The sequence below is a fragment of the Dama dama genome, chromosome 14, assembly GCF_033118175.1.
Source record: "Dama dama isolate Ldn47 chromosome 14, ASM3311817v1, whole genome shotgun sequence".
NCBI classification, from domain to species: domain Eukaryota; kingdom Metazoa; phylum Chordata; class Mammalia; order Artiodactyla; family Cervidae; genus Dama; species Dama dama.
Window position 1 is genome coordinate 31,424,368 of NC_083694.1, and position 14,422 is coordinate 31,438,789.

Sequence of the window (14,422 nt, forward strand, 5' to 3'; positions counted from 1 at the left end):
AAAAAGAATAGTTTTTAAAGTTTCACCTTATCAAAGAAAAACATTGGGCATTTACACGATGTCTGCATTCTAGGTAATTAAGTATAACATTGTTCTATGTCTTATAAATCAAGTGGATTCTAGATCTTAACTTCTAGTATGTCAGGAAAAATAATCATCACCATTGACCATCTTGTGTCCAGTGGACCCAGCCCACCCAAATAAAAGAGTTGTTCACTGTCAAAAAAAAAAAAAAGACTCAACAGTGGACCCGTTGAGTTTTTTTACAAATAGTTTACACAAGTAAGAATTAAAAGATGAGAGAACAACTTGAACTTTTATTAAAAAATGAGACGTGTGTGTGTATCGTGGGTCGCTTCAGTCGTGTCCAATTGTTGTGGCCCCATGGACTGTAACCCATCAGGCTCCTCTGTCCATGGGATTCTCCAGGCAGGAATACTGGAGTGGGTTGCCATTTCCTTCTCCAGGGGATCTTCCCAACCCAGGGATCGAACCCACATCTTTTTTGTCTCCTGCATTGGCAGGCAGGTTCTTTACCCCTAATGCTACCTGACAAACTCCAATTTTTATTCCATATTTTCCTGGTTTTGAAAGATATGTAACATACAGAATGAGTATTGTTCTTTGAGAGCCACGAATGCATCAGTTGTCATGCATTCTCTGGGATTTATATCCATTTTATAGATGCTGATTCAGATTTCAAGTACATCTCTCACTGGTTCTAGTTTACTATTATTTCTAGTTTTTCTTGCTCTTGCATTATCAAAATGCATCATTTTTAAGATTTTTGACAGTTTAAAATTTTATCAAGAAGAAGGTCATCTTCATTTTCTTCCATAATTGTAAAACATTACAGCAGTTGCAGGATCAGTTCAATAATTTTGTTTCTCTTAATACATCATCTCTTTACTATCAGTTACTTTTATATAGATACATTTGTTCTCCTACATACTAAATCAAATAAATATTAAAGCACAAACATTAAAAAATGAGAGAAAACTGTCACAATTTCTTTTAAAATGCAGAATCGTCAGTTTTATGTTAAAAAATACTGTGTAATTCCTCTTACTGACTTAGGCTAACTGGATGAAAAATATCTTTTGGGTGTTTTTTTTAACTTTGGAAATATTCTTCTCTCATCAGTTCTTGTGTTAGCAAAATTCATCTAGGATTATCTTCATCCAAAGACTCATGGTTTGATATTTTGCTTATTTTGTTAATGTTTTATCATTGTTGCTATAGTCTAGAATGCTGCTATACTTTTTATATTTACCCTTATAACTGAAATATCTTCCCTTTTTTTCTTTGCCTTTATGGATGTTAAATAAAAAATGCTGAATTCTCAATTTTGCTCTTTAATTGCTTTTTGAAAAAGGGCAGAGATGCTGTCTTCAGATGTGTTTCACATCTTCTTGGGAAGATGGTGCAATATTTTGGATAATGTAGTAAAAAACCGAAAGGTTATACAGTATTTAATGATTGCATCATCCATCTAGCTCTGTTGATATTCACCACACTATCCATGTGTGGCTATTGAGCAATTGAAATGTGACTAGTCTAAAAAGCAAGGTACAAAGAAAAGAATGTAAAATGCCTCCTTAATTTTTATATTCTAAGATGGTACTATTTTGGATGTGTATGTTAATTAAAATGTTTTATGAAAATTAATTTCACCTCTTTTCACCTGCTGGAAAATCTAATAGTATACCTACTAGTATAGTATACCTAGTATAGTATACTAGTGTGTTCTAGGTAATTCTGTTCTTCTGTTACTATTTTGGTCATTTCCACAGTAAGAAATAATTGATAAAATGAAATAATTATGGGATAATGATGTTGATGAAACAGAATATTTGAGATACAGGAAAAATAATGTTTCTATAATGTATCTTAGATTCATGTAAGGGTCTTGTAATGTATCTTAAATTCTTAACAGCATCCAAAGGACGCATATGGCAATTGTAAAATAGAATGAGTTTTATTCCGTTTTTTTAAGTAAATTTGCTTTTTCTTCTTTAAAAGACTTCTAGGAATAACCTCAATCCTTACCAATAATTAAAACTGTCCAGAAAAATTAAAATTGAGTCTAGTGGACCCTGATATTGTATCTAGAGCTAAATATTTCACCCTTTACAACTTCAAGTAGGATCTTTTCTTGGCACCATTTTTAGGTGCCTAAATTTGTCTTGGCAGCATAGTAGACTTAGAGGAACTGCAAGTTGGTTCTTGGTATGTTACTTGTAATAGTAATAAAGGGCTTAGTATGAAATCTTTTATTATGAAATCATTTATTACAACATGAATTTTATGATTATACACAAGCTGTATTAGCCACCATTCGATCTATATAGTATAAGGTTTGAATATTTGCTTGTCTAAAATGTAATAATTCTTCAAATACTAACTTAACATCTTTTTTTTCTCTTGTAGACTTTTGTGAATGATGTTAGAATTCCAGAACAGACTTATATCACCTTGAAACTTGAAGATAAGTTGAGATTTGGATATGATATCCTTATATGATTTTGTGCATTTATTAAATTTATTCAAAAATCTTTATTCTGGTATAAATTAAACATTTCTTCAGACATAAGAATTCATAATATAAGCATGCTGGAAGTCTCTTTGCCCTTCCAAATTAAAATGCATGTTTAAAAATATACATTTTCTTTCTGCTTATTATGCCTGTTCCTAAAAACAATGTTGGAAAAGTTGATGGACTCTTTTTTTCCCTCCTCACTCTGTATTATAGTTTCAGCAGAAATATTCTTGCAGTGCCATTACATACGCACTTTGGTTATCAAAGAATGTAACTGGGTAGAAGACAGAGTGTGTAATAGTAGACAAGTCTAGGGATTTATTTTTTCTGGTTACATGATAATGCCCAGGTCAACCTCCAGGAGGCATGGAAAGAAATTAATGCAGTCTTTTCTTCTGTCTCCATTTTTACTCCATTTTATGCATTCCATCTCTTGTTGCCTGTTTAATTCAAATTTTTCCATATCCTATGTCTTTTGAGACCTGTGCTCCATGATTAAGTACATTATGCATTTAGCATATATTTAAAATTCTTTTGTCTGGAAATAGGATTCTAAGAACTGAATAAGGACATGGTGGTGTTCTCCTAGTAAAGAATCACTGGTGAAGAGAAGGGCCCTGACCGGCTGAACAAGAATAAAAACAATTCTGTTCATACAAGGTGGAAAGCTTTGTAAAAAGAATTTAATTAATTTAGAATTAATTAATTTAAATAATTTATTTAATTAAAATACAGATATTACATATTATATGGAATTTTTTTTAATCTGCACATTGATATTAAGGACTACATCAAATATACTGGCAACTGGATGGACTTATCATTCTAGCAGAGAAAATGTCTCAGCTAAGGAGAGTTGATACTTAAATGTACTAACACTTTAAAAGTGTTCATAGAGCATAATTAGTTTTTTTAGATTTAACGTAAAATTTATGAAAAAAATAATTCTATAACATTCATATATAATCTTTACATTTGTATAGGCAAAGCAGCATTAGTCATTAATACTTTTGAGTTGTATGTTTTAAATCCTTAAAATATATATATATGTATATATATATATATATATATATATACACATATATATATATCAAGCACAGTGATTAGGAATTAGCATTAAAGCCTTGATTGATGGTTTGTTTTCCACCAACGTACATTTCATCCAAAAATAAAAACAAATATATTTTGAATTTAAGTAGGTCCTTCATTCATTTGACATTAGCTGTTTCAAAACGTGAGAAAATAGTAGGAAATGGGTTTCAATCAAACTCTATAAAGTTTACTTTATAGAATTTTAAATTAAACTATTGAGAAGCTACTCATCATGCTTTTATAGATTGTATAATCATTTCTTTATAGTGAACTAATATTTCCTTATATACTTGCTCACAGTATGTCTGTCAAGCTGGGACAAGTGTTTTGTTCCAAAGGACTTTTTGTTAAGCCAGACTGTCCAATCGCTCAGGTTAGACTCAGTTGATTTCATTATTTAAAAATAACATCTCATATTGCTCCTGATTTTTGAGCACTGTCTATGAATGAGCACTGTGCTGTTACAGTGGCAGAAATTGTATTATATAGGATGCAGTTTTTTAAAACAAAATTTTACATATTACATATACTAGACTGAAGCCATTATTGTGCTTTATTCATAGTAAAATTAGGTTTAGTAGTTAACTAGTCTACAGATTGTTATACTTTGTAGTTGAAAATTGTTTAATTAAAATGCCACAGCAACAGAAAGAACATTTACCATGAATTAAGACTGGAAAGAACATTTACCGTGAGTTGAAACTGGAATACAATATATCTGCCAAAAGTATTTTTTTCTAATCAGAGTAATTAATTGATTTGGAAAAGCAAGTAGTGAAATATCCAAGTTTAAGAAATGACTGTAAACTCAGGAAGTATAGTGAAATGCTACACTTCAGAAATAGGTACTGTATCTCCAGGTGGCTAGATATGTAACAGATCAGCAAGCCTAAATTTATTTATTTTACAGTTATTTATTGAATGTCTTCCATGTGCCAGACATTGTCCCCACACTATGGGGATGTTTTGTTGTTGTTTAGTCATGAAGTTATATTCAGCTCTTTTTTAACCCCATGGACTGTAGCCTGCCAGGCTCCTTCTGTCCATAGGATTTCCTGGGCAAGAGTACTGGAATGAGTAGCCATTCCCTCTCCAAGGGTTTTTCCTGACCCAAGGATTGAACCCACGTCTCCTGCATTATAGGTGAGTTCTTTACCACTGAGCCACCAGAGAGCCCCAGTCTGGAGATACAGTACTAATTAAAACAGACCACAGTCTCTGTCCTCTTGGAGCTTACACTTTGATGGGGTTGCAGGTAGCTGACAGCACACACAGAAAGAATGATAGAGGGTGATTAATTCTATCGAGAAAAAGTGTGAATGGGATAGAGAGCTAGTGGTGGTACATGAGAAATTATACTTTAAAAAGGCTGTTCATGAAGACTTCATTGAGAAGCCAACATTGGAGCAAAAATAAGGAGAAGGTGAAGATGCTGACCTTATGGATATATCTGGAGAAATTGCTCTTCAAGCAGATAGAGAGTTAAATGCAAGATTTAAACCAAAAACCTGTTTGCCATATTTGAGGAACAGCCTTGAAAAAAAGTCAGTGTGGCTGGAGTTAGTGAAGGGTCAGAGCATATGGGGAACCAGAATGTATCACCTTTAATAGGCCATTGTAATAATTTTGGCTTTTAAGTGAAACAGGGAGAGATTAGAGGGTTTGATCAAAGGAGTGAGGTGATAATGACTTACATGTTTAAAAGAATCCTCTGGTTACTCTTGTTCAAAGACTTAAGGGTGGGAGTGGGCAGGAGTGATAAGAGGGAGACCAGTTAGAAGGTTGTTATGGTAGTTGCAGTAGCTCCCTCCAGGTGAGAAATAATGGAGGTTTGGACCAGGGTGATAGAAGCAGAGGTAGTGAGAAATGATGGGATCTGTACATGTCTTGTAGATGGAGCCAGTAATATTCTTCATTAGACTGGATATGGACTAAGAGAGAGAAGAGAGTCAAGGATGAATCCAAAATTGTACAGTTGATGTAAACAGTTAGAAAAATGGAGTTGCTATTAATCGACAGCATATTCTGTAGGTAGAGCAGATATTGTGGAGAAAATGGGAAGAATCTCCCCCCCCAGTTCATTTAAATTTGATATAATTGAATTTTTCAATTGTTAATGTTTTCTGTTTGACTTCTACTGTCATTATTAACTTCTTCCAGGTGAAAGCTAAGATCATTCTAGACCTTTCTTTTCTAACATAGGCATTTAGTGCTATAAAATCCACCCCCACCCCACCCCCCACCCAGTATAAGCTTACCTTAGAGATATTGTTTCAGTTCCAGACCACTATAGCATTGTAAGAAGCCAACCACACAAATTTTTTGGTTTCCCAGTGCATGTGAAAGTTAATGTTTAAATGACATTGTAGTCTGTTAGGTGTGTGATAGCATTATGTCTAAAAAATTTGTATATATCTTGATCAAAAAATGCTTTATTACTAAAAACTGCTAACTATCATCTGAGCATTCTGTGGGTCATAATCTTATTAAGGATGCAGGGTCTTGTCTTGGTGCTGATGGCTGCTGACAGATCAGGAGGTGGTTGCTGGAAGTTGAGGTGGCTGTGGCTATTTCTTAGAATAACGCAACAGTGAAGTTTGTCACATGAATTGACTCTTCCTTTCATGAGTGATTTCTCTGTAACACACAGTGCTCTTTGATTGCATGTTACCCAGAGCAGAACTTCTTTCATAATTGGAGTCAGTCTCTCAAGCATTACTGCTGCTTTATCAACTAAGTTTATGTAATACTCTAGATCCTTTGTTTTCATGCCAACAGTCTTCACAGCATCTCTACCAGGAGTAGATTCCATTTCAAGAAACTGTTTTCTTTGCCCATTCATAAGAAACTTCTTATTCATTCTAGTTTTGTCATGAGATTGTAGTAGTTTAACCACATCTTCAGGCTCCACTTTTAATTCTAGTTCTGTTGCTATTTCCACTATCTCAGCAGTTACTTCCCCCACTGAAGTCTTGAACCCCTCAAAGTCATTCATGAGGTTTGAAATCAGCTTCTTCCAAACTCCTGTTAGTATTGATATTTGATCTTTCCGTAAATCACGAATGTTCTAATGGCAACTAGAACGGTGAATCTTTTCCAGAAGGTTTTCAAATAACTTCCCAGATCCAGCGGAAGAATCTCTGTGGCAGCTATAACTTTGTGAAATGTATTTGTTCAATAATAAGACTTGAGGTACTTCCCTGGTGGTCCAGTGGCAAGGCCTTCACACTCCCAATATTGGGGGTGCAGGTTCAGTCCTTGGTCAGGGAAATAGATCTCCCAGGCTGCAACTAAGACCTGGCACAGCCAAATAAATAAAAATAATTTTTTTTTTTTAATAATAAGGCTTTAAAGTCAAAATGACTCCTCGATTCATGGGTTGCAGAATGGATGTTGTTGTTAGCAGGCATTAATTTTGTACATTGCCATCAGAGCTCTTGGGTGACAAGGTGCATGGTCAGTGAGCAGAAATACTTTGAGAAGAATCTTTTTTTCTGGGCATACACGCGTGCTAAGTCTCTTCAGTCGTGTCCCACTCTTTGCGACCCCATGGACTGTAACGTGCCAGGCAGTAGATCTCAAACAGTAGGCTTAAAATATTTAGTGAACAGTGTTGTAAACAGATGTCCAGTCACCCAGGCTTTATTATTTGCTTGGCAGAGTACAGGCAGAGTAGATTTAGCGTAATTCCTAAGGGCCCTAAGATACTCAGAATGGTAAGTATGCATTGGCTTCAACTTAAAAGTCACTACCTGTTTTATCCCCGCCCCCCCCCCCCCCAACAAGAGAATGAGCTTGCCCTTTGAAGCGAAGTCATTGACTTCTCCTCTCTAGCTATGAAAGGGTGTCTTCTTCCAAAGAAGACTGTTTTGTCTACATTGAAAATCTGTTGTTTAGTGTAGTCACCTTCATTATAATTATCTTAGCTAGATCTTCTGGATAATTTGCTATAGTTTCTGCATCAGCAATTGCTGCTTTACTTGCATTTTTATGTTATGGAAATGGCTTCTTTTCCTGAGCTTCATATATCATTCTCTCTAAGCTCCAAACTTTTCTTCTGCAGCTTCCTCAACTCTCTCAGCCTTCATAGAAGAGAGGGCCTTGCTCTACATTAGGCTTTGGCTTAAGGGAATGTTGTGGCTGGTTTGGTCTTCTATTCAGATCACTAAACTTACTCCATATTTACATTAAGTCTATTTAGCTTTCTTACCATGCATGTGTCACTAAAATAGCACTTTTAATTTCCCTCAAGAACTTTTTCTTTCCATTCACCATTTGGCTGTCACATGAGGCCTAGCTTTGGTCCTGTCTTGGCTTTCTTTTTTTTTTTTTTTCTCAAATGTCCCTCCATCTCTCTCTCTCTTTTTTTTAACACCAAAAATATTTTGCTCTCTTGGCTTTTGACACGCCTTCCTCACTAAGTTTAGTCATTTCTAGCTTTTAACTTAAAGTACAAGATGTGTGACTCCTTATTTCACTTAAATGTTTAGAGGCTGTTGTGGGGTTATTAATCAGCTTAACATTAATGTTGTCGTATCTTAGGGAATAGGTAGGCCAGAGGGGAGAGAGAGAAAACGGCCAATTGGTGGGCCAGTCAGAACGTGCACAACATCTATCAATTAAGTTCACCGACCTGTATGGGTGAAGTTCATGGTGACCCTGAATGATTACAATAGTAACATCAAAGATCACCGATCAGGGACTTCCCTGGTGGCCCAGTGGTTAAGAGTTCACCTTCCAATGCAGGGGACTGAGATTCGATCCCTGGCTGGGAACCTTGCACCACAGCTAGTGATTCTGGGCCCCTTGATAGAGAGCCCATGTGCCACAAACCGATGGACCACAACAAAAGATCCCACATGCTGCAGCCAAGACCTGGCACAGGCAAAAATAACTTTTTAAAAAGATCGCTGATCACAGATCCCCATAACAAATATAAAAATAATGAAAACGCTTGAAATGGGCGAATTACCATACATAGACACAAAGTGAGCAAATGCCATTGGAAAACTGGCTCTGATAGACTTGCTGGGTGCAGGGTTGCCACAGACCTTCGATTTGTATGAAGCACAGTGTCTGCAGAGCACAATAAAGGGAAATACGATAAAGTATGCCTGTACCGCTTTAACATGTAAGATACTTTCTAGTTTCTCTTTTGATCTTTGTTTGAGTTACCTTTGTTACTTAGTTTCTAAATATTTGGAAATTTTCCAAGGGACTTTCTGTTACTAATTTCCAATTTACCCATAGTGGTGAGAAACATACTTCGTGTATTTCAAATCCTGTCCTTTCATGCATGGTATATCTACTCTATCTTGGTAAATATGCTCTGTGTACTTGAAAAGAAATGTGCATTCTGCTGTTTTTGGTTGGAGTATTCTATTAGGTCAAATTAGTTGTAGTGTTGTTCACATCTTCTGTATTTTACTGATTTGTTGTCTAGTTGTTCTATCAGTTATTGAGAAAGTACTATCAAAATTTTAGAATCTCATTGGGTTTGTTTCTCCTTGCAGAAGTTTTGGCTTCATGTAGTTTGAAACACTGTTATTAGAAGTGTAAACATTTAGGATTGTTGTGTCTTGATGAGTTGATCCCCTTTATAGTTATAAAATGCTCTGCTTTATCTGTGATAAGATTTTTTGTGCTGAAATCTGGTTTGTCTGGACATTAGTTTTGTTTGGTGTTAGCGTGGTATATCGCTTGCCTTCTTTTACTTTTAACTTATTATTGTCTTTACATTTGAAGTAGGCAACACATAGTTGGTCTTAGTTTTTATTCAGTTTGATCATTTCTGCCTTAATCTGGGGATTTAGAGCATTTACATTTAATGATGTGGTTATTAAATCTGTCATATTGATATTTGTGCTCTATTTGCCCCATCAGATTTTTCTCTTTTTCTCCTAATTTATTTTGGATTATTGAGCTTTTTTATGATTTCATTTTGTCTTGTTATTTTATTACTGTAACCCTTTTTTAAAAAATTAGTGGTTAAGATTTTATAATTTTATCTTTACTTTTAAGCTGTGTCTTCAAATGACATTATACTACTTCACATACAGTATAAGAATGTTACAGTAGTATACTTTCATTTTTTCTGTCCTGATCTTTGTGCTGTGATTGTCATACATTTTATTTCTATATATGTTACAAATTGCATTCTACATTGATATCAGTAAAGCATCAGTTATCTTTTAAAGAGGTTTAAATAATAAGAAAAATAGATTTTTATGGCCATTGTATTCATATCTTGAACCACTGTAATTACCATTTCTTGTGCTTTTCATACTTTTTTATATTGATCCACATTTTCATCTAGTTTCATTTTCTTATTGTGTAAAGAACTTCTTTTACTATTTCTTATAGTACAGCTCTGCTGATGATGAATTCTTTCAGCTTTCGTGTGTCTGTAAAAGCATTTCACCTTAGTTATTAGAAGTTATCGTTGCTGGACATAGAATTCTAGATGACATTTCTTTTAAGTACTTTAAATTTGTTGTTCTCACTTGCATTGGTTCCCTTTTCCCCTGGTTTTGAGCAGTTTGATTTTAATGTGCCTTTGTACAGTTTTCTTCATGTCTCTTGTGCTTGGGGTTTTTTGAGCATGTTGAATCTGTGGGTTTTTACTTTTAATCAGATTTAGAAAAAAATTCAACCATTATTTTTTTAAATTCTTTTTTTCTGTTTTCCCCATTTTTTCCCCAAGGACTTCATTTAAATGTATATTAGGCTACTTGAAGTCACCTCCTAGCTTACTGAGGCTCTATTTATTATTTTTTTGATGAGTGTCTGTTCTCTTTGTGTTTCACTTTGGGTTGTTATTATTGTTGCAGTCTTCAGGTTTACTAAACTTTTCTTTGGCTGTGTCTAACATGCAATTTCCCTATCCAGTATAGTTTTCAGCTCTAAAATTTGGATTTTGTCTTTTATATCTTTCAAGTCTTTACATATTTTTTAAACATATGGAATACAGTGATATTAACTGTGTTAGAATGTGTGTTGACATTTGTGTCAGCTCTGAGTCAGTTTTGATTGATTTTTACATTCATTGTTTTGACTGAATGACAGACATTGTGAATTTTTTTTTACCTTGTTGAATATTGTATGCATACTTTTGGATTCCTATAAATATTTTTGAGCTTTGTTCTGGGATACAGGTTACTTTGAAATAGTTTTATCATGTTGAATCTTGCTTTTCTAAAATTTTTTGAACTTCTAAGATTAGTCTGGGGCTAATTAATTCCCCATTATAGAAGCAAGACCTTTCTGTATACCCTGCTTTAGGGGTCAGCAAGACCATTGGTAAACCTGGCTCTCAGCCTGTGTTTGTAAATAAAGTTTTATTTGTACACAGGCATATCCACTCATTTACATCTTTCTTTAGCTGCTTTTGCACTGTCATAGCAGAGTTGAGTAGTTGAAACAGAAATCATATGGCTTCCAAAACCTAGAAAGTTTACTGTCTGGCCCTCAATAGATGAACAATTTGCCAACCCCTGCTTTATCCAGTGGCCCGTTATACATGAGGTTTTCCAGCTTGGCTCTTGTGATTAGACACTATTCCTGGCCCTCTCTGATAAGGGGCACTATTACCTCGAATACTTTAAGGTGGTTCTTGTCCCAGCCATAGGTATAAGTTTTCTCAAATTAATGTGCTGATCAGTACCGAACTGAATGCTTGAGCCAGCCCCTGTAACAATCTCTGGAATACTATTTCTGTGCAGCTTTCTGAACTGTAGTCCTCTTGGTCTGCCCAGACTCTCAACCCCTTTTCTTCACAGCTTAGAGTCTGCCAGGTTCAGCCTTGCTTAGCCCTCCCTCCAGTGTGACTTGGAAGCTCTCTAGAGATCCTGAATTAGGGCAGTGATTGCACTCCCCTTGATTTGTTCCTCTTCACTCAAGAATCACTGTCTTTTGTTACCTGGTATTGATTGTCTTTGCAAACCATTGTTTCACATATTTTTTCTGTTTTTCAATTGTTTCTTATTCAAAGAAGTTTGGAAATAATTTATAAATATTATGTTTATTAATATCAATCATCGATCATTAATTTAACAATTATTAATTATATTAAATTAAATTAAATTTAATTTAATTATATGTGTAATATATAATTATATATAACATATAAATATATAATATATAATAAAATATAAATAAATATATAAATATATAATTACATTTAATTATATAAATACATATTAATTAATTAAATATTAATTATTTATAAGAATTTTAGTAAACATTAATATTTAGTAAGCATTAATATTAATCAAGTAAATAATAACCATTAATTAAATAATTATATTTATTTATATAATTATATAAAATGTAAATAAATATATAAATATCTATAATATATAATAAAATATATAAAGTATATAATTATATAAATATTAAATAATTGTTCATCATTAATTAATGTTAATGATTTTTAGTAAACAAGATTTAAGTAAGCATGTAACGTTCTGGAATGTTTTCAGATATAGTTGATGTACACTGTACTGTGTGTCTTGTAACTCGGCATCATAAGTAGTCGTCCCTTGGACTGCCATTCCCTGAGCTCAGCAAGCTAAAGCAGCCGCCTGGGTCTGAGCCACTAGCAGGGTGGTGGCTTTGAAGGTGAAGCTGGAGTCAGAGCAGCCTCAGAAATCTCATGGTCACACTGGGGTTCTCAGGTGAATTCACGACCTGAACAAGAGGACTCTTGAATTCTTTGGTCTCCCACCCAGGAGTTTTTTGGTAAGGCAAAGTATGTGAATCTGAGTTATACCCTCTTTATAAGTTTTCCTTGATCCTAAAGAAGTCTAAATTTAAGAGGATGCCCTAGACTCACTTTGAGGAATAGCCTGGGGCACTCCCAGGAGAAACTTGAAGCAGCAGAAAGCACTCACAGCAGGCTAAAATCATGTTTCCCATTGAAAAATAGAAATGACTCAGTATTTTTAAGATGGTGTTTTCCACTGTAAATGTAGGAATGCAGTGAATCTTCTCAGCTGTTAATGAGTTTTTTGGGAGTAAAACAAAAGCTTACTAGAATATTTACTTTTTTTAAGTACTTAACTATGAACTATATATTGTCGTATATACCAGCAAATGTGTATCAGCATATATACATAATAAAAAAGGAAATTTTTTATTATTTCACAGTTTACTGGAAGCAATGTAAAGTGATAAGAAAGCCCTGGACTAGTATTCAGTTGACTATTATCTTGGGTTCTGCCTCTCTAGTCCTCAAGTTCCACATGGATAGAATGGGAACGTGGGTTAATGGAATTGAATAGGATATTCCCAAAGTGCTTTACAATTCTGGAAAATTCTGAGTTTTTATTATTTTGATGAGTAGAACTATGGACAAATACTTGTAAACAAGTTTACTGCTTGTTATGCATGGGAAGTCTATTTGTCTCCCAAGTGGTCATGATAATTATAGCTTTTTACCCTTGAAGTCATGGGTGCTCTGAACTGATAAAGAAGACTAGAATTTACTATGTGGTTATGAAAGTCCTTTCATTAAGGGGTTAAGTAATGGTGAGAAATGTGACCTCTGTTGTTTAGTGAAAGATCTTTTTAACATACAGAGGCATTGTTCTTTTTGGCATAATAATGAAAGCATTCATTATATTTAGCACTTGGTTCTAATCTGTATAGAATCAGTTGTTTGATAATGTAATTTGATCCTGATTGCAATTCATGGGGAGAAGGAGTGGTTGTAGTTACTTAAAGACCCTAATTATAGCATTTCTTTTGCATTTTCAAGATGGATTTCATTTTTATCAGTGCTTGGGAAGTAGGAATAATTGAATTTCTTCAGGATTTACTGTTGGGTAATCACTGATGACACTTCTTTTTAGATTTTTGTGATTAGCTATCAATATAATTTGATCCAGGTGCTTTTCTTCTTTGTGGTCATATTACTGTTAGTGAGAACTGAAAATGTCTTTTGTGCTTAGGTTAATTACCTAGTTTGCTTCTTGAAGGCCGTGATTATTACCTAAGTTTGGAATTACTTGCTAGACTTTTTAAGATTTTATTTAGTGTTAAAAAATTTTTATATGTGTGAACATAATTTAACATTTAACTTTTTTTTAACATTTAACTCTTAAGGGAAATATGGTCATTTTCTTATAATTATTTCTTGAAAATAGGACAATTTCTGTATTATCTTTGATTGTTTTAAGCTTATCAGAGTTTTGAAATTATATTCTTCCTTAGCCCTGTTTACATACAAATCTTTTCACTGTAGTACGAGGAGAAATGAGGGTCCCTGAAGAAGCTCTCAAGGTAAACAGTTTTACTTATTTCTTTTGTAAACCTGCCATTTATTAGGGTTGATTTCACTCATGGATATTTCACTTCCATTTTAAAATGTTTTGTAGCATGAGAAATTTACCATTCAGCTTCAGTTGTCCCAAAAATCTTCAGAATCAGAATTATCAAAATCTGCATGTGCCAAAAGCATAGATTCAAAGGTAGCAGATTCTGCAACAGAAGTGCAGCACAAACCTACAGAAGCACTAAAATCTGAGGAGAAAGTTGTTGGTAAGTTAACCTCTTTGAAAATACCATGTGTATTCTTGATTATGAAGAAATTGCATGCTTTGTTCTCAGAAAATTGTCCGTGTCCTTATAAAAATAATGAATGATAATGACAATTTCAGAGTGGGTTTTAATGCAGCCAGTGCTTCTTAGAAAGCAGTATAGAACATAATTATATGGCAGTTGTATGTAGGTGTGTTTAGTATGTTCATTTGAGGAAAGTAAATATAATTTGCCTTATAGTATTTTTATTAT

At 34.0% G+C, this 14,422-nt stretch overlaps 1 protein-coding gene across 10 annotated transcripts in view; it reads left to right on the plus strand.

Annotated features, from left to right (window-relative positions):
* Window positions 1-14,422, plus strand: part of CEP170 (centrosomal protein 170) — a 132,752-nt gene that overhangs the window by 49,232 nt on the left and 69,098 nt on the right. For all 10 annotated transcript variants that reach the window (XM_061160232.1, XM_061160240.1, XM_061160237.1 and 7 more), the window contains exons 4-6: window positions 2,431-2,509; window positions 13,854-13,912; window positions 14,008-14,170. In XM_061160232.1, coding sequence (XP_061016215.1) covers window positions 2,431-2,509; window positions 13,854-13,912; window positions 14,008-14,170 — 301 coding nt within the window. The remainder of the gene's footprint in view (window positions 1-2,430; window positions 2,510-13,853; window positions 13,913-14,007; window positions 14,171-14,422) is intronic.